Source organism: Lissotriton helveticus, chromosome 6 (genome assembly GCF_964261635.1).
Source record: "Lissotriton helveticus chromosome 6, aLisHel1.1, whole genome shotgun sequence".
NCBI classification, from domain to species: Eukaryota; Metazoa; Chordata; class Amphibia; order Caudata; family Salamandridae; genus Lissotriton; species Lissotriton helveticus.
This window is the reverse complement of record NC_136067.1, coordinates 2,075,022,323-2,075,046,255: the sequence shown is the minus strand read 5'-3', so window position 1 is coordinate 2,075,046,255 and position 23,933 is coordinate 2,075,022,323. Positions and strand designations below refer to the sequence as shown.

At 46.5% G+C, this 23,933-nt stretch overlaps 1 protein-coding gene across 3 annotated transcripts in view; it reads left to right on the top strand.

The window, feature by feature from the left end:
• Positions 1-23,933, top strand: part of LOC144764018 (uncharacterized) — a 284,209-nt gene that overhangs the window by 73,543 nt on the left and 186,733 nt on the right. For all 3 annotated transcript variants that reach the window (XM_078650148.1, XM_078650147.1, XM_078650146.1), the window contains 2 exons: positions 10,099-10,197; positions 10,310-10,498. In XM_078650148.1, coding sequence (XP_078506274.1) covers positions 10,099-10,197; positions 10,310-10,498 — 288 coding nt within the window. The remainder of the gene's footprint in view (positions 1-10,098; positions 10,198-10,309; positions 10,499-23,933) is intronic.

The following is a 23,933-nucleotide window of genomic DNA, read 5'->3' as shown; positions in this document are numbered from 1 at the left end:
TAATAAGTGGGACATTAATGGATCTTTCTCGGATCTCTCTTCTTGACCTTGTCCCTTATGTGGTAACATCGGGTAGCATTTATCTACTGCTAGTTTCTTGCTCCTAAGCATTTGTTCGTTTTCTTGCTCTTCCTCGTTATCCCTATATGCAACGGCAGCTTGCACCATTGACATTCCTCTTTTATTCTTTTTTGCTAATTTTATTTCTTTCTGTTTGGCTTCTTTGCGCCATAAGCGAAATGAGTCAAACATCGCCGGCCGGGCTTTTTTCTTGAACAATTTGACCTCTAGGTTATCTAATATTTCTGAATCAAAACTACCATATTGGGGCCATTTTAAAACACCATCCTTGCGGGTGTATTTTATCCACACTTCATTATATGTGATAGGACCTACACCGTGCTTTACATAGAGCTCATATGTTGGAGTTCCAATTGGAGGAACCGGACAAGAATCCTCTAATCGGGAGTCCTTACTACAACCAAGACAAAACAAGTTTCCAAGTCTGCTAAAACCAGGCATCTTCGCTCACTAGTCTAGCTTCAAACTTCAAAGGATTATCTGTTACGATATTTCTCGTGAAAACACGAGTCCTTCGGCTTTGGGGCTTGCAAGTACCAAATCAAAGCGTATCTCAAGGATACCAAAAACTAAGGACAAACTAAGGACTGGGAGACGCTCCACTTATACTTAACTGAAGTATTTGAAGATCTGTGACGTCGCTAGAAGACTCGTCTATCGTTTCGCTCTACCAAGGATCACTGGGTCCAAAACAAGGCGATAGTCAGGGCAGCAGTCCTTTGTAGCCGTCGGGACGCGGGGAACCTCGCAGCAAAGACCTTCGGAACCACGTCGACATACAGGGGTCGCTGAAGTGGCTGGCCGTCCTCTGGAATTTTCACACGAAGCTCCTCACGAACATCTGGCTTGGACCGTCGCCGCTTGATACCGCCCCGAGTTGGGCGCCAACTGAGGTAACGGGTTTTTAGGAACCCGCTGGTGCCAGGGGATAACACCCGAAGACCTCTGAGTTCTCCCTTGTTCCGGACCACAGAAACACGGAGTCTTCTAGTCACAGTCAGAGATCAAGTTTTATTGGCAGCTACCAAGTAACATGTGTCCTAGAAGCGCGACAAACGCGGATCGTGTGTTCTCAGGAGACTGTTCGTTTTTACAGAACCAGCCGTCTCCTTATATACAAAAATAATAGCTGCAAGCAAGAATTCCTGAGTTTATGATATGGCTATACACATATTTCTACAATAATACAAAAGAGCGAAGTCATGTAGGCAAGCCCCTATTTTAGACGTCCAGTTCGTGATAGATTACCCGGCCAGGCCCGGAACTCCCATCAGATATCGACGAAACCCCAATAAAGAAAGGCACCTCCTAGTCATAAAACTGGCCATAAACAGGGTGCGGGGACAGGTGTGTGTGTGTGTAAAAACATGATCTGGATGTAGTGAATGGTTTGTGGTATGTCGTGCATTGATGCTATCGTATTCGGCCACTGGGTGAGGAGCTGCCCAAACAGGTTTGGCTGGAGGCAATGAAGTCAGTTGAGACAGGTCAGGGGGAAGTCAAGGAAAGGTGGACGTGTCCTTTTAGATCAGACTCGGCCTTACTTAATTGACTTATCATGAGGGCAAGACACAAGATGGATGCCATTCACAAAATGGAGTCTAAGGGTTCGGAACGGAAACTATGATTTAAGGGTGTTGGCATCCCCCAATCATGACGCAAATGCATAGGGATGATGTCCTACTCATTATCGGTCTGTTGACACCAAATTCGTCATGGTACGTTGATATTTTGTGGCACGGGTATTGGATCTCGATATCGTGATAACAGTAGGGTCCAGAATTTCAGAACCACAGGGTGTGGGGCTTCTCATACCCCAATGTACAACTGCGAGCGTACCTCGGTAGTCGAGCTGTTAGCAAAATGCAGGATGTCCAGGGTATCCGGTCCCACGTCTCTCGTGTCCGCCACGGGTCTCAGCTTTGCTCTGGATGTGGGTCGGAGTCAGAGAAGTCTGGAAGTCCAGTTCCTGTGTCTTCGGGATCCGTCGGGAGCGACGACAAAGCAGACCGGCAAGTTACTGATGGTGCCTGTTTGCACAGGGTGGTCACTCCTTGACCACAAGGGAGATGTCTTCAGTCTTCTAGTCGAAATAGAACGTTGAAGGTCCAAGAGTTTGTATCAGAGTTTCTATCCAGGATAATCTAAAGTCCTGGGGACACAGCTCCTATCTTTATACTGATTCTAGGGGCTGGATTACCTGCTAGGTCCCTCCTATGGGTAGACCTGGGAAGGGGGTGGTTACACCCCTTTCCCTTTGTCCAGTTTCGCGCCAGAGCGGGGCTGGAGTGACCCAGAAACTGGGTTGAACCGGGCTGTGCATGGAGCACCTTGGGTGCCCCAGGCAGTGTGTCGTTTTGCAGCCCTCCCTGCCCCAATACGCTAAAAGCCTGTCTGGGGAGGTGCTAGCACCTCCCAAGGCAGGAAACCTATTGCCTAGGCCTCCCCTGCCAGAGTTTCATCCAGCAGCAGGAGGTCAGAGTCGTGGCTGCAGCATCCATTTTGTAATGCTGAGGCTCTGTTTAACTTTAACTGGGTAAAGCAGTAACCACCATGTCTCCTCCCTCTAGAAGGGTGGAATGCCACCCCTGCCGCCAGAATTGGTGGGGGTTGGGGGGGTAGTATTCCAAAGTGTTTGACACCTTACACGACATGTTTTGATAAAGCCAAACCAAAGTTAGCATTAACCGCGAGGATTATAATGCACTTAAGATTATATGGTATGGCTATATCATAGAACAGCTATAAGGAGATCGTTCCGAAAGCTGCAGAGGGGCTCAGCTCATGCCAGAGCACCCTCTCACATAAAACCAAGCACTCTGCCTCCAGGATTGTCGAAGCCTGCCATAGGAGTGACTTATAGGTGCATATGTGTCTATATGTATGGGTAGATATAGGTATACTATATCTAGGTAAGGGGTGATTACACCACCTTACCCAAGCTGAGTGATCAGCCTGTGGTGTCAGTTTGGATGGCCAGCCAGGGGTGGCATAATACATGTTGCAGCCCCTGGTAGGCCTTGGATGCACCTATGCCATGGGTACCTATGGTACACTATACAGGGGCTCACAGAGGTGACCCAATTCCCAATCGGGTATGTACCTAAAGTACATGGTATCAATTTAGAGAGAGAACAGCTGGGCTGTGGGTCTGATTAGCAGGCCCACAGCCACATTAATGTCAAAAAACCAGAAAAGCACAGCAAAAAGTGGGGGTGACCATAGGAAGTAGAACCTACTCTCCTACAATCTCTAGCTCTGATTCTCAGTCTATTGAAAAAAATAATTTAGGCCAGCCCTACAGCACTGCGCGATAGCGTATCGTTCCATTACAATTATATTAAATAAATAAATAATATTCATAAAATGCAAAGCCTCCAACATAAGGTAATTCCAAAGTTCTGATGCTGGCAGTAACCACTTATAAAATATGGGTGTTAACCAAATATGGCATCAATCCTTGCAACGTCATATAAGAACCTAACCAGTCCCTCAAACCTATTTATTCTAGCTTCCCAAGATGGCCGCCTGGTAGGAGCCAGCCACCGGAGCTCCCAGGGCTGAGGATAATCCCTGCAGGAATTATCCCAGATAGCACGCGCGCCATCGGGAGAAAAACGAGTAACTGGATTAACTAAGAGTAACTGGATCAACTAAAAGTAACTGGATTGTAAACTGCCACTACATCTCACCTACCTGAGCCGTGAGCAAGCGCTGGCGACTGGACGCCGGAGCGGTTGGCGGAGCCCTGGACTGCGGGGCACCTACGGTCCTCACCGGAGCTGTGGCGGAGCCCTGGTCAAGGGGCGCGAACCTGCTGGGGACACGGGCGTCACAAGGATATCTTTAAGGACTGTTGTGGACGTGGGCGTAGCTGCACGACGCGACCGCTTTTGATGGTCCGGCGCCGGCTGGGTCTGCGGCTGATATCGTCCAGCGTATAGCGCATTGGAGCGCCTGGAGACTGTCCTCTCACCAAATAATTGCGACTACTTTGGGCTCAACCCGGTTTCCAGTGAAACCCAATCTCATTCATCAAACTTTCTGCCGGGTCTGCAGGATCGACCGCAGGCACGGGGGCAGTGTGAAGCGCCGCCTGCTGATGCCGGCGGGCTCCCTGAGATGAGGCTGAGCGGAGCGGTTGGAGCCTCCTGAGAGACCTGTCGCTTGTGGTTCGCTGAGCGCTGCCGAGAGAGCGGTGGGTCGACCACTGGTCAGGGTGGATCGCGTGGATCTGTGGTGGCTGTCCGTCTGCCCCCTCCCGCTGGGCGGTGTACAGCGAAGAAGGAGCTGGTAGGACTGTGTGGCGGCGGATCGGACGGGGGCCTCGGGGCGTGTGGGAGAGCTGGGTCGGCTAGTGGACCCTGGAAGGATCGCGCTGTGCAGCGCCAGAAGGAAGGACTACTCAGCCCCCCCCCCTCGAAAGGCTGGAAATAAAAAGCCAATCACCAAGCACGAGAGCTTCATCGCGCTTCACAACCAATATCCTGGAATAATTGATCTGCCTCAGTTACATCTGGACATAGGGAGTCTGATTTGGACAGCCTCAGTGGAGCCTCCTGACTAGCCTGAAGGTATTTACAAGCACTACATTTAAGCTCTATTTTGAACACACCGGCGCTACACGCTCTGCCCTAAGGATACAAAGCTGTCTGCTTTCAACTTATTCATGCGGCATGGCGACCCCCTAGCTTGTATCACTTTCCTTTACCTAAAATGGCGGGGACAAGACAACGAAGCCATAAATCTCCTCCACTGCCCACCACACGACCGTGAAGCTGCATACCAGCGGGGCCACAGGTCACCCTAACAGAGATAAGGCTTCCTCCTCGCCTCCTGAACAGTTCGAAACCTAATCTCTCCCCCTTCCCTCCTAACAACAAAGAGGACGGACTAACTCGACCTGCCCCGGAAAGGGAAGCTAGCTCCCTAAGGCACATCAACAATAGAGATAGGACTTCTTTTGGCTCCCTATATGCCACCGTGGTGGCCATCTTTGAATAGTTCACCACCGGAGCGGCCATCTTAGACTAGTCGTCCATACCTATTGCCCACATTCTACCATACTGCCCCGCAACCACACAAGCTCACCAACTCTTCTACCCACACCTCTTCCGCCATGGAACGCTTGGGCGAGCACACCTACAAAATCATATACCCACCTGACCTCACCAAAAAAAACGCCAAACGTTACAAACATAATTTTCTAAAGGCACATCCCGAATTACCGTGTGTGGACATCTACTTCTCGTTGATCAACGGAGACACAAACAACGATATCATCTTTTACACTACACGGAGAGCACAATGGAGGAAAGCGTTCCTCTCCACCCTCACTATTCACACCACCAAGAAATCCGCTCATGACCTAACTCTCTCTATCTCTCCATCCCTAGTCTTCCCAGGCAGAGCCACAATCACCATCTACAACAACGGGACCATTCTACTCCAAGCCAATGATAGAAACCTTGACCGACTAGACAACCTATTCCCTACCTTCCTAGAGCACATCGCCAGACGGCGGACCTCCACTCTGCACACATCAAGCTACACAACTCCCCCCAACACCAATATTCAAAATAACCTGCCTTGCCCACTGCAACCTCAGAATGACACACACCCCTCCCATCCCCCCGGTGCTATAATTAGGATCACACCTGATGTTACCCCCCCTCTCCCTTCACCCACAGACGTAGTTCACCTCCCCCGGCACATCCAACTTACCCCCACCCACCCATCCCCCCATCCCACACCTCACACGAATCTCGCTGAATCCAACATCACCCGGAGTATATCTCCCCCCCCCCCTGTGGCAGATCCTCCTCCCTCTCTACCCCCCCCCCATTCTCACCCCTCACTCCCTCACACGCGCAACTAGCACCCCAGAACGGGCTTCCTCCCTCACAATAACACCCCCCCACCTCTCCCCACCATTACTCAGCCCCCGCTTTCTCCTTACCACCCCTATTATCTTCGACCTTCACTCATCCCTCAACACACCGGCACCACCCCCCACCGACGCCACCACCACTTCTTCCCACCCTCCCCCTACTTCACCCACACCGCTCACCTACAATTCATCGCACCCACCGAATACCACCCCCCCTTTTTAACAGCAGAGCCCCCCACTAAGGCTAGCATACCCCACCTCCCCGCCCCAAATTCGCCCACTAACTCCCCTCTCAACGACTCGCCCATGGCCCACATAACGAGCATTAACACCAAGACACCTCTCGACCTCATTCTATCCACCCTCCTACAACTCAAAGACGAGCTCCGCACCATCAAAGAGTTTCTACACACACCTTCCAGACAACATAGACCCACAACGACCACCACCGTATCCAACAAACGACGCACTCTCCCCACAGTCCCTCGCACTCAACGCCCTCTACACTGGCCCTCCATCCCCGTCCGCAACAACACCCTCCGTCCCCGGCGTGCCCTTAACTCCCTGTCGGACCACGACTTACGCACCCTCCTCCGCTCTTTTGGCCCAGGACCGCTAAAAGACATAACCCCCACTCACCTCCCCATACCGACTATTCTCTCAAATCCCCTTAGGCACCCAACGCTAAACATCAGAAGCTCTGTCCCAAACAACCTCAGAAGAGTCCCCCTATCGCTAGAACACACGACCTCCCCTCTCACCCCCAGACTCAAATGCATCCTTCTCAACTGCAGATCGGCCCAGAGACACTCCTCCGACATTGCAGAGCTCGTCACATCAATGGATCTTGACCTAGCCATACTGACGGAAACCTGGCTAACTGAAGCCTCCACGCCCATCATGGATATACTAGTTCCCCCCAATTACCACATCATCAGACTCGACAGGACCGGCAAGACGGGCGGGGGAATAGCATGCATTTTCAGGAGCAATCTATCCGTCACCAAATTCACCTCCCACTCCCTCACCTCCTGTGAACTCTTCTGCCTCGACATCTCCAGTGATGGCAAACCAGTATGTGCTCTACACCTCATCTATCACCCGCCGGGGGATAACCTCATCTTCTCTCAACAACTCATGGACTCGATTACTTCCAACGCCGGTCGGCAGATCACTCAAATCTACCTGGGTGACTTTAATCTCCATTGGAACGATCAGAAAGACACAGTGGTGAATAGTCTTAAATCTTTCCTTAATGCGCTTGACCTCACCCAAATATGCAACAGCCCAACACATGATAAAGGTGCGATACTCGACCTTATCATCGCCAAAGAGGACTCTACCCAACTGGGGTCAATCCAACCCTGTGACTGGTCAGATCACCACATCATCACCTTCTTTATCAATGAAAAAATCAAACCCTCCCCGGCTCAACCCACCAAATGCAAGATCTGGAAAAGGGACATGAAGAATCTCAACCCTAACTCCCTACCGCCCCACACTTACAGGCTCCTCCTTCCACCTGCTGGCGTCTCTGATGTTCAAACTCTGACAGACCTCTACCTCGACTCCATGACCTCTATAATCAACGAAGCAGCCCCACTGCAACTAAAGAGAGTCTCCACCAAGAATTCGAACCCCTGGTATGACGGGAGACTCAACGAAGACAGGCGCGCTATGTGATCGGCAGAGCGCATTTGGAGATCGGATCCCTCATCACTTCATCGCAAAAAGCTTAAGAACAAGAGAAATGCCTATTTTAGGAAAATTAAGCGTGCGAAATCTGACTTCTTTCGCCTCCAGCTTGACCAAGCGAAAAACCGACCAAGAAAATTGTTCGAACTAGTCAAAAGTCAAACAAAGCCGCAGCCCTTACAACAAAACAAGCCAACAAGCGATATCCCACACAGTGAAGACTTTTCCACCTTCTTCAAGCAAAAGACCGACAACATAAGGAATGATCTCCTCAATGATGTAAGCCAACACCCTGTGCACATCAGAATGTCTAACGCCCAGCCAAAAAACAACGCATCGTGGGCCTCCTTTGACATCTACTCAGAAGATGCAATATTCAAACTTCTCGGTACCCTGAAACCTTCTAATCACCTCACAGACCCCCTGCCTGCTAACGCGGTAAAAGACTTCACCACCATGCTCCTCCCACTCTGGACTAAAATCATTAACAGCTCCCTTCAACAAGGTCTCATCCCGGACTCACTCAAGGTGGGGCAAGTCACGCCCATACTCAAGAAACCCACAGCTGACCCGTCCGACCTAAACAACTACCGTCCCATCACAAACATCCCCACCTTGGCCAAACTGCTGGAAAAATGTGTACAGCTTCAACTAACAGAACACATTGACAAGTTTGATCTCCTCAACACCCACCAATCAGGCTTCCGTGCGAAACACAGCACGGAAACTGCCATGACTCACATAATTGACGACGCCCACCAAATCCTCGATCGCAATGATTCATGCCTCCTCATCCTCCTTGACCTTTCCTCAGCTTTTGACACGGTCAAACATGAGAACCTCCTTGAGCTGCTAAACACTAGAATGGGTTTATCCGGGACTGTTCTCAAATGGTTCACGTCCTTCCTACATAACCGGACTCAGAAGTTCAAGATTAACAATGTGTTATCCTCGCCTGTGCCAGTCGACCTAGGCGTTCCACAAGGATCCTCCCTTTCACCCACACTGTTCAACCTCATCATGGAACCGCTTGCCTCCTTGCTCCAAGCATCCAATGTACACTTCCATATGTATGCCGATGACACTCAACTCTACCTAAAGGTACAATCCCCGGATGATATCAAACTCCTGAATTACACTCTCACAAAGACCCAATCGTGGTTGGCCGACAACCACCTCAAACTAAATGCTCTGAAAACTGAGTTCCTTCTGATAGCACCCCCTGCGAAATCTACCACCATCCAACTTTGGCTCAACAACTTAACTGCACTCAATGTCCGGCCCACCATCGTGGACTCCGCGAAATCCTTAGGTGTCACACTGGACGCAAAGCTCAACATGCAACAGCACATTAGCAGAGCGACAAAAGGAGCTAATTTCCAAATCAACACATTGAGAAAGTTGAAACCCTTCCTCCCAGCCAAAGACTTCCAAAATGCAGTTCAAGCCCTAGTCATCCCCCGCATTGACTATGGAATTGTGACCCTCAGTGGTCTCCCTTTAGCAACAACTGCACCCCTAAGAGCTTCCTTGAACGCTGCCGCGAGACTCATCACGGGCTCAAGAAAACACTCTCATATAACCCCTGACTTGAAATCTCTGAAATGGCTGCCCTTTGAAGCCAGAATACATCTGAAAATCGCTGTAATGACACACGCGGCTGTACACCACAATGCACCTAACTACCTCACTCAAAAGCTAACTATATCAGGAGGGTCGAGATCCAATAGAAGTTCAAAAAACTTACTCTTGAAACCTCGCAGATTCCGGAAGGAAAGAACATACAAACGCTCCTTCTCAGGAATGGCGCCGAGGATCTGGAACGCACTCCCTCCCGAAACCAGGCTTATCTCCTCCACGGCCTTCTTTAAGAAAGAGGTGAAAGCCATCCTCATGGCCAAGTTCACCTGAACTTTAATGTCTGTTCCTCATTGACTTTCGTGCCGCTTGGGTATTACTGGTTTCATGATTGTCTAATGTCAAATAATGTCATATTTTGCATGACCTAGATCTGTTTATTCCTCTTGTATGCCACAATTACTTGATGGTCATTCGATCCTTCTATGCTACTCACTAAATATCTATTATTAGACTATTCATGTTAGCCTATTGTATATCGAGGCCCCTTCCCCTACAACTTTTAGATACTTATAGTATAAGTTCTCCTGATTCTATCGTAATTGTATGTAAGACTCAGTCTCGTCTTTTATTTTTCGCTTATCTGATTGTTTACTGACTTTCTATTTGAACATGACTGCTATCCGATCATGTTACTGAAGTTTATATTGCACCCAATATTATGTCGCATCACCCTCATGCTATCGTCACCCCCTGTTTCTGTGAAGCGCTCTGATATCTGTAAAGATCTTGTTCGCGCTATATAAAACTCTGAATAAATAAAAAAACTCTGAATAAATTCTTCGCCATCTTAGGTACTAGCCCTGCCATAGTTATAATTAAAGAAGATGGGTTGTATTCCATTGGCCATCAGGAATCTGAGAGATCCAAGTCTCCAAGAAATCTGAACAAATGTAAGTATGGGGTATTTTAAACTTTGTGTAAGGGGCAGTTATGTAGCGAAATGGTCCTTCTGTGCTGTGTCTGACATTCTGTGCTCTGACTGACAGGATGTCTTTCCAACAGGCGATATTACCGCAGCACAATATGAAAGCTATCCCACTACAGATGTGGAAGGACACAAGCAGTGCACTACAGTTGACTGCCAGCAGCAGTTCAGGAAACCGACTCTCCCTTCAACGTGTCCAAGAGATGAAGCAGGAGAGATGCATTACACAGATTCTGAAGGGACTGACCAATGCCAACACCATGCTGGTAAGACACAGTTTGAAAATACATGCTCTAAGATAGGGCTCGTTGGCAGCACAGCCCTACAATCTGATATGGGCACATTTACAGAGAATAGAGTCTTGATTTGCAATGAGTGTGGGAAAACCTTAAGGTAGATCTCAGACCTCTTAGTTTATATCCCACCACAGTATTCACTCAGGAGACCAGCTAAACAAATATACAAACTGTGGGAAGAGCTTCACAAAAATATTGTGTCTTAATGTTCACCTGAGAACCTAGTTGCAAAGACACCATTTAAGTGTAGATATACACAATTCAGACATGTCAGCTCTTGCCAATCTCCAGAAATATTTTTCTGCCCTGTAACCCAGTGCCCCCGGTGATAAAGGTCAACCCTCTTGGAGTGTCAAATAACCCACACTAAAGAGCAACCTAATACATGTACAGTGCAATCCCCCCTCTACTTACCACCAGAAAAAGAAAGCCGACCTAGTAAAACTGGAGGTATATCACTGGCATTGCCTTGGATGTTCCTGAATAGGAAAGGAGTGATTGCAATAACAGTAGAAGGAGTTGCAAGTAGAGCACTATTAGAGAGAATTGAAGCTGAAGCATGTTTTAAGACAAACAATTGCTGGTTTTAGCTGTCCCTTATTATTGCAATATTGTTATGTATTATGGTATATCATTGTCTTGACGTATCTCATGTGTGTACCCTTCGAACCGATGCATAGCTGTTTCCTGGAACTTCCTTAAAGACTGTCTTCCTCTTTGCAGTTCCATCATCTAGTCATGTAACCATACCAAGGACCAACAAGTGGACATCGTTTTTTTGTGTAGTTTTCTGGGGTGGAAAAAGGGAGGGCTGTGTAGAAAAGGACCTAGTTGAGGCGGAGAGTGCTCTTTATTATGATCTGCTATGTATTGGTCAAGGTGAGCCCCCAGCAAGTCTGAGAACCCCTTCCCAAAGGGCTACGATTGCTGCCACTGCATTTGCACACAAGACCCTTTCCTTGACATTTTCCAGGCTGCGACGGGGGCTTCAGTGCATACATTTACAAAGCATTACAGCTTTGGCAGGCGGGTCTGGCGGTAAGGACATTTCACCCACCCGGACCTGCAAGACTTTTGGTTAGGGTTTAGTCAAGAGACTCTGCCCCTGAGGAGGTATTGTTTTGGTAACTCATCTAAGATGAGTAATCTGCGGCGGTTAGAATTATCTTTCAGTAGAATACGTCAATTACATTTGGTAATGCTCTTTCTGGTGAATACTCTAACTGCAGATTCCTCACTCCCCTCCCAACTCTCCATTCTATGGAGTGACCTCATTTTAACATCTACTGACGATAGTTCACGCTTTGCATGTGAGAGAGTGGAAATGGAGAAAAAGAAGAAACAGGTCACCGTTATATACAGCTCCACTCTGTCACATCCAGGTTGGTATCGAGTCACTGTGGAGATGCAAGACAGCGACTAGTGGCATACAAGAGCACTTCCATGGAAAGGTTTTCCTGATCCAGTCTGGTGCTTGGGGAGTATTCTATGGTTATATAGAGTGCCCACCAGAAAGACCATTACCGACGGTAAGTGACTTGTTTGTAGATCTTCACTGGGAGCCAGATGTTTCTCTTCCAAATTTGGGATTAAGCAGTTAATAGCAGTAGAAAGTGGATTGGATATCATGCCATAGCAGTTCACTGACAAAATATCGAAACTACAAATATTGTGGGAGCTAAATATTGTGTCAAAAATATCTAGCAAAAAAATATAAAAACCTATACTCATAATGGAAAAAATAATACTATCGAAAGAAATATCATTATACACTAATATCGAACACAAAAATATTGTTTTTAATATAAACATAGTAAACATTAATTATATAAAAGAGATTGAGAGGGGGAGAAAGATCCTTCTCAGTCTGAGGAATTCCTTACCCAAAGAAATGGGAATGCTAAGAGATCAACCCTGATAACTTCTCTTCTCCCTCACTTCACCTCTCTTCAGCGCTGGGAAGCCCTCGGGCAGCCATGAGCTCTATAAATCCATAAACATAAAACAGTTATATAATGTAATTTAAATATCTTTAAATAATTTAAAATTATATATACATTTTATACTTTTTTTTAAACTCATATTTACATGTTTATTTCAACGTATATAATTTTAAACTATTATTAAAATAAGTATAATGTATGTTACAATTTACTAAATAAATTACATTTGACTAAAAAATATATTACATATTACAAACATTAATAAATACAAATATTATAATGTTAAATTACTATTTCCACTCCAGTCACTGTAACAGTAGGGAAAGTGTTGGATTGCGGAGGGGTAACATTTTCTATTCCCACTCCAGTCAGTGCAACAGTAGAGAAAGCGTTGAATTTAGGAGTGGTACAATTCAATATTCCAACTCCCGTCGGTGCAACACTAGGGAAAGCGTTCACTCAGAAGGGGTAGAGTTCAGTATTCCAACTCCGGTCTGTACAACAGCAGGGAAAGCGTTAAACTCAGGAGGGGTAAAATTCAATATTCCTGCTCCAGTCGGTGCAACAGTAGGGAAAGCGTTAGATTGCCAAGCGGTAAAATGTACTATTCCCTCTCCAGTCAGTGCAACATTAAAGAGAGAAATGGATAGCGGAGGGGTAAAATTTACCATTCCTACTCCAGTTTGTGCAGCAGTAGAGAGAGAGTAGTTCACTTCAAACAAAATATTTTAACTACTACATAAATTATAAAGCATAACACAATTAACGCATAACATAATAAATGACTCAATTTTTAAACAATAAATAATCATTTTTAGGTCGAGCCCTGAGCCAGCGCGCAAGCGCTGCTCTGGGGTTGATCTGTGGTAGTTGACTATGTAAAGGAAGTCCCGCCCACTTTTTAATTGGCTTGTGTCTGTGTCCTTTCTAAATGCTGCCTTCCGATTGGTATATAGGCTGCTAGTCCCTCCTATGACGGCCATGTCTCATTCCATGGCTACTGGCCCCTTTACTGAGCACTATTTTGTTCCCATACCCACCCACTCCCACTGTCCATGCCTTCTCCCTCGCCCCCCACTTCTGTTTTTCGTCCCTTAATCGCACCTCTCCCACACGCCCACCCATTTGCAATGCAATAGGTCTCGCGTAAATGCGGGTCCTATTGCATTGCACATGCTCATTTGCTACGTGTCTAACCCCGCCCCATGTACTCATGAATCATACTTCACCTAGTAAAAGTGTCACTTAAAGTTACAAATTGAAATAGTAAGGGTGTGTTCGCCTACTGACAGAAGGTGGGAGAGTGAATGAGAAACAATTGTTACAGGGGTCATATGTTCTATTCACCACACCTCAGCCAATGAACAATCGTTCTGGTAACCAATCCCAAGACACGTACATTTTCTGAGGTCCATCAGCAAATAAACACCGACTGACGTGTTCCCTAGCCAATCGTAAACCATAGACCTACCAACCAATCAAAGTTTAGAATGGATTTCCTTCACTGATAGAATATGTAATCTGCCTTCTGATTTGGTTGGGAGAGCCCATGTGCGTGAGAACAACCATGTTTCGGATAAACTTACTTCAGTAGACTTCTGTTAACCTAATTTCAGCTAGCCAAATTCATTCTCCTATGGCATAATGTCATTTGCAGTGGAACTCTCAAGCAAGAACCAAGCGGTACATTGTAACGGGTGCCATCTTTGCAGTGGACCCTTTGAAGCAGTGCTTTAAATGTAAATTTAATAATGTAGCTACTCACTATTTAGAGTATTGGTTTTCTCCTGAGAACTGTCGGCACTCTCCCTTTAAACGCATTGCAGCAGTGCTGAGAAGTGCAAGTAATCAATACTAGCCACCAGCTCATTCAATCACTGCCGTGGAGGGATAAGTTAACTCAAGCATGCACTACGCACAAGAGGGGTGTAGAAAAAAATGTGTGGTAGAAGTGTACTCCGAGCCATTGTATAGTAAACGCAATATTGTGATTCATTCCAGTGTCCCATTATACTACACCGAAGCGTTTTTTAAAATTAAAAATATTTTTTTCCATATTTAAACACACTACATTCTTATTTAAACATGTCTTTTATTAGAAGTTGTGTATCCTGATCTGTCATTAATCAACGTATATAAGTGGGACGATCCGAACCACGCATCTCCTGACCTTCTGCGCGCACTGAATAGTGCATATGCACTGTACACCACTCTTCTTTTTTTCAGGCTGGAAAGATGTGCTTCTATGTGTCCTATTAAAATAAAACAGTGTAAACGAAATTTGAAGACCTGTTTTAAAACATAGATGGAGTGTGTATTATATTGATAAGGAAAATCCGCTCTGCCTACTACACTGAGCGGATTGACAAGGCGGACTGTTCCGTTAATGAACTGTTCGTGGTATACAAAGAGTTATCCTCAATGGCCTCTATTGGGGATCCGGAGGCTGGCTTGGCTGAATTCTGCAATCAGATAGCTGAATTTTTCTCCAATAGAGTGAAGGATATTTATGCTACCTTCCCAAAAGAGGCTAGGGCTTGTTCCGGTAGTGAGGAGACATCTCTGGATGGATCAATGGAAAAAGATTGCCTAAAGGCGTTCATGGTTCCAGATGAGGATCTGCTGATTAAAGTAGCTAGAGGTGTGAAATCTGGCTCACCTAATGACCCTGCTCCAGCTAAAATCCTGAGAGGAAATATTGAGGCGTTAGCATCTTATATTCGTCCCCTGCTAGAGCTGTCATTTGGATCTGGCAAGGTACCGATAATCTGGAAAGAAGCAGTGGTTCTTCCACTTAAGAAAAAGCCACAGATTAGTATGGACCAATTGAGTAATCTGCGGCCCATATCACTCCTTCCCTACTTTGCTAAAATAGCTGAAAAGCTGGTTAATCAGCAACTTACAGCTCATATTGAAGCTCATAGGCTCTTACATCCTTCTCAGGCGGGTTTTCGCGCCTGCCACTCTACGGAGTCTGCCTTGCCCTTCTCCACCGAAGGCCTTGCGGAGACATGTGGACGAGGGTAAGACCGCGGCACTGATTCTTCTTGATCTCAGTGCCGCGTTCGACACTGTGGCGCATCACACCTTGCTGCAGTGTCTGAGGAAGGGTGGAGTGGTAGGGAAGGCATGGGACTGGCTGGACTCTTTTCTCCACAAGCGCAATTTTCGTGTTGAGCAAGGGCCCTACAGGTCTAAGGCTTTTAACCTGAATCAAGGGGTTCCACAGGGTTCCAGCCTGAGCCCTACCATTTTCAATCTTTATGTGGCTCCTGTGGCGCTAATAACGGAGCAATATGGAGTGGAAATGGTGACGTATGCAGATGATACGCAGCTGGTTGTGGCTTTGACACAGGCGGCTGAGCATGCAGCCAGTAAGTTTGCGTCCTGTCTCCAAGATCTGGCTGGTTGGATGGCCAATAATTGTCTCAGACTGAACGGCGACAAAACGGAGGTGTTGATTGTGGGTAAGTCTCTGTCTGTCTGGACATCGGCCTGGTGGCCCCAATCATTGGGTCCTCTACCTGTAGCCAAAGATCAAGTTAAAAATCTCAGAATCTGGATTGATTCTAAAATCTCCTATGATTATCAAACCAAACGCGTGGCTGGAACCTGCTTTGGCATTCTGCGTAGTCTCAGAAAGACACTTGATCTGCTCCCTGTGACAGCTAGAAAAGCCCTGGTCCATGCCTTGGTTACTTCCAGGCTGGACTATCGGAATGTCCTCTATTTGGGAGCTAATGTGAAGTGTCTTCAGAGACTACAGCATATTCAGAATGCTGCCGCCCGCTTGGTGTTGATGCTACTATACAATTAGAACATTTGCAGTTAAACTATATACCAAAATACATAGAAATAATAAAAAAAAACGATATTAAACCCTTCCATGCGCAGAGAATTGTCGCGCTGTGCAGGCGTTTTAAAAGAGGGCGGGATTCAGATGGACCCTGGGCGTCCTCCGCACACGCCCATCATAACGCATGATGGCCAAGGGGCCGTCATGAGCATGCAAGGGGTTAACAATATTTTTCGTAAATATTATTAACAACATCGGTATTTTCAACATGGATATTAACAACATATACATTTTTACCATCATTACTTACCTTAAAATCGATATTCTTGTCGACAATATTTTTGCACACGATATTTGTGCATCATGATATTTAAAACTCAATATTTCTGCTCCTTGATATTTTAATATTTTGTCTGAATACCACAATAGGCACCATAGAGGAAGTTTTGCAAATTACTTTGCAATTCTTTGTCCAGTGGTGTTTTGAGGGGAAAGAGTTGCAGCAGGCTAAGAATAATAATCTTCTCTGTGTAAGCATGGAATTGGAGATAATGTAGATAGTGGAGGCTTCTTGAGGACTAAACATTTCTGCTCAGTTCAGCAATTAGTGATGAGCCTCAATAAGAACAGGAAACATATGGTGACCAGGTGTCATTTGTAGCTCATCTATTTATAAGGACCTTAGAGCAATGTGGCATTGCCCTGCAAGGTTCATGCGATGTGAAGTTTAGTGCATACTGAAACACAGACTTTGGTTGGTGCTGGAAATGTTATCCACTTATGTAAATTACATACTTGTATTACTTCATTTTGGCACAGTAGAATAAGAGATTAACCAAATAAAATCAATAGGCGCCACCTGGATGCTGGAAATAATGTTATAATTTTCATGTGATTATGAAAACATTAATATGATCTCTACATTCCTCCTTTAAGGTTTCACAATGCACTTTAAACATTATTTATTTATTTCTTTTATAGTTTTATAGAGCGTGAACTAGACCCGTGAGGGTATCAGAACGCTTTACATGATTAAGGGGAAGTATACAAGCGTAGGGACGGGAAGGATCAAATTAGGAAAGGTCGGGGATACATTATACAGGAAAAGATGCTGCACATTTAAAGACCAGGCTACATGTAATATAAAAATGAAAACAGGTAGATACATTGTACAAGAAGGCACGCAGTCTCAGCTCTTGGGGGGATGCCCAGGAGTGCAGAATAGGTATCATCCGTGGTGGCCATGGATATTGTCGAGGTGGAGAGTGGAGCAAGTCATTGCGGTGACTGTAAAGTATTCGTTAGGCGAGGTATTTTCCCATTAAGAAAGTTTTGGTTTCCTTCTTAAAGTGTGCCAAGGACGGAAGTCTTCTAATGGCGGGTGGGAGAGAGTTCCAAATTCTTGGCGCGGCCCAAGAAAAGGCCCGATTGTAGGTTTTGTTCTTCCGGAAGCGTGCAGGTTGCAGCAGCAGGTCTTTGGCAGATCGAGAGTTTCTGGCTCCTTCGGATACCACGGGTTTTTGTGCGAGAAATGAAGGGAATTGGAGAAAAGGGCATTGTGTGTAATGCAGGCCAGTTTAAATTGGATTCTGGCCTCTAGGGGAAGCCAGTGCAGAGCTTTGAGGTGGGGGCAGATCTGGTCGAATTTCTTTGAGCCAGTTAGGAGTCTGGCTGCAGTGTTGAGGCAGGCTTTCAAAGGGGCCAGAGAGTTCTTGGATAGCCCTGCGAGAGTAGAGCATCCATATTCAAGTCTGGAAATGACTAGTGCCTGAGTTGTCGTTTTAAGGTCGGCCACATCGAGGAAGGGTTTTAAGTTTCTTAGGTAACTCAGGTGATATCTGGCCGTTTTGGCCATCGAGTTTATATGGCTGCGCATGTTCAGGCTGCCATCAAGGGTTATTCAAGAGATTTTGCAGAGTCAACAATGGTAGGAGGGCAGTTTAGTGCTGTGATGGTCTTGATCCATTCCTGGATGTCTGGATTGGGTTTGGGTGGGGAGATCAGGAGAAATTCGGTTTTATTTGCGTTGAGTTTTAACTGGTTGGCGGTGAGCCAGTGGATTGTCAGTTTCAAGGCTTCGTTCAGGGAGAGAATGTCCTCAGGGGAAGAGATTTTTATGTAGATCTGAGTATCGTTGGCGTACATAAGGTAGTAGATGTTGGCGGCACATAGCACCTCGGTGAGAGGTTCAAGGTAAAGGTTGAAGAGGGTAGGGGCGAGGGTTGATCCTTGGGGGACTCCAACCATAACCGGAGAGGGGGCGGATAGATTACCGTTAATGAGGACTCTCTGTGAGCGGTTCTAGAAGAAGGATCTAAACCGTTCAAGGACCGTGCCATCCAGCCCCATCCTAAGTTTGAGGCGTTCTAGGAGATTTTCGTGGTTAACCATATCAAAGGCAGAGGACAGGTCTAGGAGGATTAGTAGACAGGTTTTGCCTTGGTCGAGGGCTTGGAGGGCGTCATCTACTATGTGGAGGAGGGTGGTTTCCGTGCTGTGACCAGGTCTGAACCCTGATTGGAAGTCATCTAGCAGGTGAAAGTTGTTGATGTGTAGGCTTAGCTGCTGTTGCACACATTTTTCCAGAACATTGGCAAGGAGAGGGATGTTGGATATTAGTCTATTGTTCTCGGCGGAGGCAGGGTCCAGCGTTGTTTTTTTTAGAATGGGGATAACTTGGCCAGCCTTGAGCGAGTGAGGAGTTGAGCCCTGTAGGAGAGAGCCGTTGAATATTGAGGTCCAGGAAGGGATGATAGCCTGAGAGGTGGCAGCTAGGCAGTTAGAGTGGAGGAGATCATTAAAGTGATTGTTCGGTTTTAAGGAGACAAGAATTCTCGAGACAGAATGTTCGTCATAGGTTTTAAACTTGGACCAGTGTGCTAGGTTTGTGGTAAATAAAAATTACCCTGGCATAATTTCTAGTCATTAACAATTAGCATGCATCAAGTGAGAGGCAGAGTCCGTGGTATCTGAGTTAAAATGGGCTTTATTCCAATAACTCGAGTCAAAGGGAGAATATGTTCCATCACCACAGAGGTTCAGGAAGAGTCTTCTAACATTTAATAACAAAACATTATATTATATACTTTTCACTCCTTGTACATAGGAGCAGGCGCAAGACAGAAAATGAGATAAGAACATGTGGGTGTACATGAGGGTGTGTACTTTGATGAGTCATAGGTGTGTGATAGGTAGGTGTCATAGGTGGGTGGGTACTTAGAGGAGGAGTTGGCATGACCAGCTCGAACTGTGCCCTAATTGTGCAACTGTGAGCATGACGTGCAATTGACGTGTAACTGGGTGGAGGCTGACTTTCAACCTAGCAGAGAGATCTTTTATGTCAAGGCGACCAGCACATCTAGTACAACTGATATCTAGAGTCAGGGGATGTATTATCTGAAGAAAAGGTTGTTCGTCACTAAAAGACAGAGAGGGCATATTTATTCGTTCATTGCATGAGCTTTCTATAGGTGCAAGCACTGTAATTCACTTAAATGGAGACAGAATGGCTAGGCCTATCTCCCTCGGACGGGTTCTGTGTACTTTTCCTCTGATAACTGTTATTCATAATACTGTCTTGGCCTCTTGCTGGGCTTCTCTCGGCTGAGCTAGAAGTATGCGAGGTCAGAGGGACGTAACTGCAGCTTCAGTGTGTCAGGAGTCATGAAACACCCTTATTTCAGAAAAGTGGCTCGGGCTGCGCCACAAAATGGGTTCATTACATATTTATTTAAAAGTGCACAATGCAATGCAAATACACGGGCCTTATGCTAACTTAATGTTTGGGAGACTTTGATGACTGGCATTTCTAATGCAGGACATGATTGCAGAGGCCTAGTGATTCAGGCCACTACGGGAAATATGCATGGGTGACATGCACATGACATGTAACATAGGGTATATGTAGAGGACATATTTGGTCATATTTGGTCAGGCAAAATATCATTTTCCTCATTCCCTCCTTGTCACCTACATAACCCTTCAGGATACGTCTATATTCATGAGACCGTATTGTAAAAACAGGTCAAGGACAACCAATATTTGCCCGGCGGTATCGCCTCTTTAACCCACAAAATCTTAATCAATGAAGAGGCAGGCGCTGGAGACTGGAAGGCAGGAAACAAGGTTTATTCTCTCCGGAGGAGAACACATCAGTTCGGACAGCCAGTATCGTCACGAGGTGCTCTAACCGCATCTCTGAGGCCTGGCCTCTTATACACAGTTTTATGATCTTTATTGCAGGTAACACATTCTTGCAATGCTTTGAAGTATGAAAGGACATCCTCGGAATCTCCCCTTCAGGCCCGTTCCCACACACATTTACAGTTGAAGTCCCCACCCCGGTCACAATAGGTGATGATTATCGCGCAGCTGGACATTTCGCCGATTCACGGAATGTGTGGGGTTGATCGGATATCATAGGGTGGGGGCTTTGATCAATTCGAGGGTCCTTTAATGGGGGAAGCTTCCTACTGTACGGGGGGGGGTAATAAACAGTATCCGCAGGGCCAGGTGGCGGCCTGGGGACGGGGAAGACAAACGGGCACACAGGAAAAGGGGGTTTGTATCGAAGGGTCTGGGACCATGAAAGGAACGAAGGGAGGTGGTTTGGTCTGCCCTGTTCCCATGATGCACTGGGCCAGGGACAGACTAATTTGCATATAGCCAGGTTCTGAGCTGGGATGGGGCAGTGAGATAAATAATGGTGATGGATCAAGCCCTGATCTTTGGACTGGGTAAGAGTGGTCTGCTTAATTCAGACACTCTGTTCATCACCACCCCCTTTTCTGTATCGTTTTTGGCCACTATAGGTGTGGCAGGGAATACTCAGACATGAGTCCCTTTCTCACTGCTCCATCAGGATTCAAGCAAGCCGGGCCGAAGAGGCTGAAATGCCAGAAACCGGTCCCCAGTAGCTTGTCTCCTTTCTGGTGAAGAATTGGCTTGGTAGTTTGGTCTGCCCTGTTCCCATGATGCACTGGGCCAGGGACAGACTAATTTGCATATAGCCAGGTTCTGAGCTGGGATGGGGCAGTGAGATAAATAATGGTGATGGATCAAGCCCTGATCTTTGGACTGGGTAAGAGTGGTCTGCTTAATTCAGACACTCTGTTCATCACCACCCCCTTTTCTGTATCGTTTTTGGCCACTATAGGTGTGGCAGGGAATACTCAGACATGAGTCCCTTTCTCACTGCTCCATCAGGATTCAAGCAAGCCGGGCCGAAGAGGCTGAAATGCCAGAAACCGGTCCCCGGTAGCTTGTCTCCTTTCTGGTGAAGAATTGGCTTGGTAGTTTGGTCTGCCCTGTTCCCATGATGCACTGGGCCAGGGACAGACTAATTTGCATATAGCCAGGTTCTGAGCTGGGATGGGGCAGTGAGATAAATAATGGTGATGGATCAAGCCCTGATCTTTGGACTGGGTAAGAGTGGTCTGCTTAATTCAGACACTCTGTTCATCACCACCCCCTTTTCTGTATCGGGAACAGGATGGGGTTCTGAGGCAGAGCTGCGCTGAAGAGGGGTTTATGACCCAAGGCATGTGAGAGCGGGGGTGGCCAGTGCGTGGGGGGGCTTGTGAGGGCGAAGGGCTGTGCTGGGGGCCAGTGGCGTGCAGAGGGTGGTTCTGATCGAGGCACCTAAAATGGCGGGTGCGCACGACAAAAAGTGTGGCATCAGGGGAAAAGGCAAGATGGCGCAGATAATGTTTACCAAACCGTACTAATTTTCCACAGTCCCCCCTTTAACATTCCCAAGACATCTTGCTGGCCTATTTCCTATCCATGTCTACTGTGGCGGTCATAAGTAAAGAAGTAGGAACCCAGGTGAAGGAGCTATAAACATTACATTTAAAATCTTTCGTCTTAGGAGGCGGGCCTATCGATAAGCTCGTTTGCAGGAAAGTCATAGTAATGCAATATCGGACAAAAACGATTCTGTAGCGAGAGTGTTGAGTACATTTCATAGATGCTTATAGTCATTCGGAATATGAACTGATAGGTTATTACATATGTAAGTTCTTTTCGTATTCGGTTGGAGCGTAATCAATACAATGGTGGCTGGGAGAGAAATGAGACGTAGTAAAAACGATAATCAGGGGTGCCATTGTTCGAAGGGGAAGTCCTATTGTCATGGACCATTATTAGTGAGTTCTCAGCATTCTTTGTCGTCTTCTGTTGGCACTGTGGAGCACCGGCGGTGGAGCTATGTGTCCAGCTCTATTCTAGGTCCCGCGTTGCAGGGCATGACCTTTTCCTCGCTTTCCTGGTCAAGAAGGTCCTTTTCGCCCTTTGTCCTTATGAGTCGATTGTCAAAGAGTTCAGGTGGAAGAAGGGGGGTGTGTGAGTAGTCCTTAGGGTAGGTCGGAGGAAAAGGGATGGAGCAGGGCCAGATCGGGAACAGACCAGGGGGACGGAAAATTTTAGGTAGGCGGGCCCATGACCGAGTTCAGAGAGCGGGGACTTTTCGGCACACGTTGATCATCGAGCAGGGGCATCAGGTCAGCCCTTTCCTCTCATTTTGTCGGAAACAGTGCCTCGTCCTGCGACTCCTTACTGTTGCGGTCTCGTCTTGGCCAATGTCGCAGATGTTCCACGATCTGTAGTCAGGCCGCGTGCTCCCACATCCGGTCTCTCTCTCCTCCGACAGTGGTACCCTTAAATGAGTTTGAAAAGACAGTCTTTAGAGAATTGGCAGAGGAAGGTAATCACATAAGTCTATTTCTCTCCCAGCTCCAAGCAAATGAGAAACATCCGTTACATTGGGGTTCACAACCAACATATAAATAATTGATGATGGGCTTGCTGGATTTCCTATAACTTTCTTTCGTAACTATTTCTTTGGTGTTTGTTGGTGTTACATTCATTGTCGTGGTACGAGATCTGGTACCTATTCATTGCATTTTGTTTATTACAGTCACATCAGTTCTTCTGGCAGAGACCCACTTTCCTAGTACGAGCCTTACGAAGCTATACCGTTCTCCAGGGCTTTATATTTTACGAAAAAGTGCAACGTGCTACCACCATGGTCTGATAGGTATCTTTCTGAGGAACGAACATAGGCTAAACAATTTTCCATTCGATCAATGCATCCTACCTTTCAGCTAAACATTTTACTTCTAACAGGGTTTATTGCAACAATTTCTTCATTTTGGTCTAATCTTAACTTTGCAAACATCATTCTAATTCCTACATGGTCTCTTACAACCTGACTACTTCATTAAAAAACCGAGGTCTTATGGAAAACAACTAGGAACATAGCAAACTGTGGTGAGGGACTATCGTCTTGCTTTGTGTCATGAGGGCGTTATCTAGCAGAAGGCCACAGTTCAGTTGGTAAGCGTTCAGTGACATTTCTCGAATTCTAAACTCTGTAGCTTGCTCATCAACAAATCATTTCTAGGAACAACGGCTGGCCTGTGTTAGTCGTAAGTCGACCCATCTCTTAGAACCGGGGGTGAGGGACATTTTTAAAACTCTCGTCAGGGGCAGCTGATACAAAACCGAGGGCGTTCTGGGAAGATGGGGATGTTTCGGTCACTTTTACTGTTTGGGTATTGAGACAATTCGGGACGGGGAAGGTCGCGTTATCTGAGGCATTTTTTTTTATCATAGAAGCCACTGACATGTAGTTCCCTTATTACGGGTCAGATTAGGGAACCTCAGT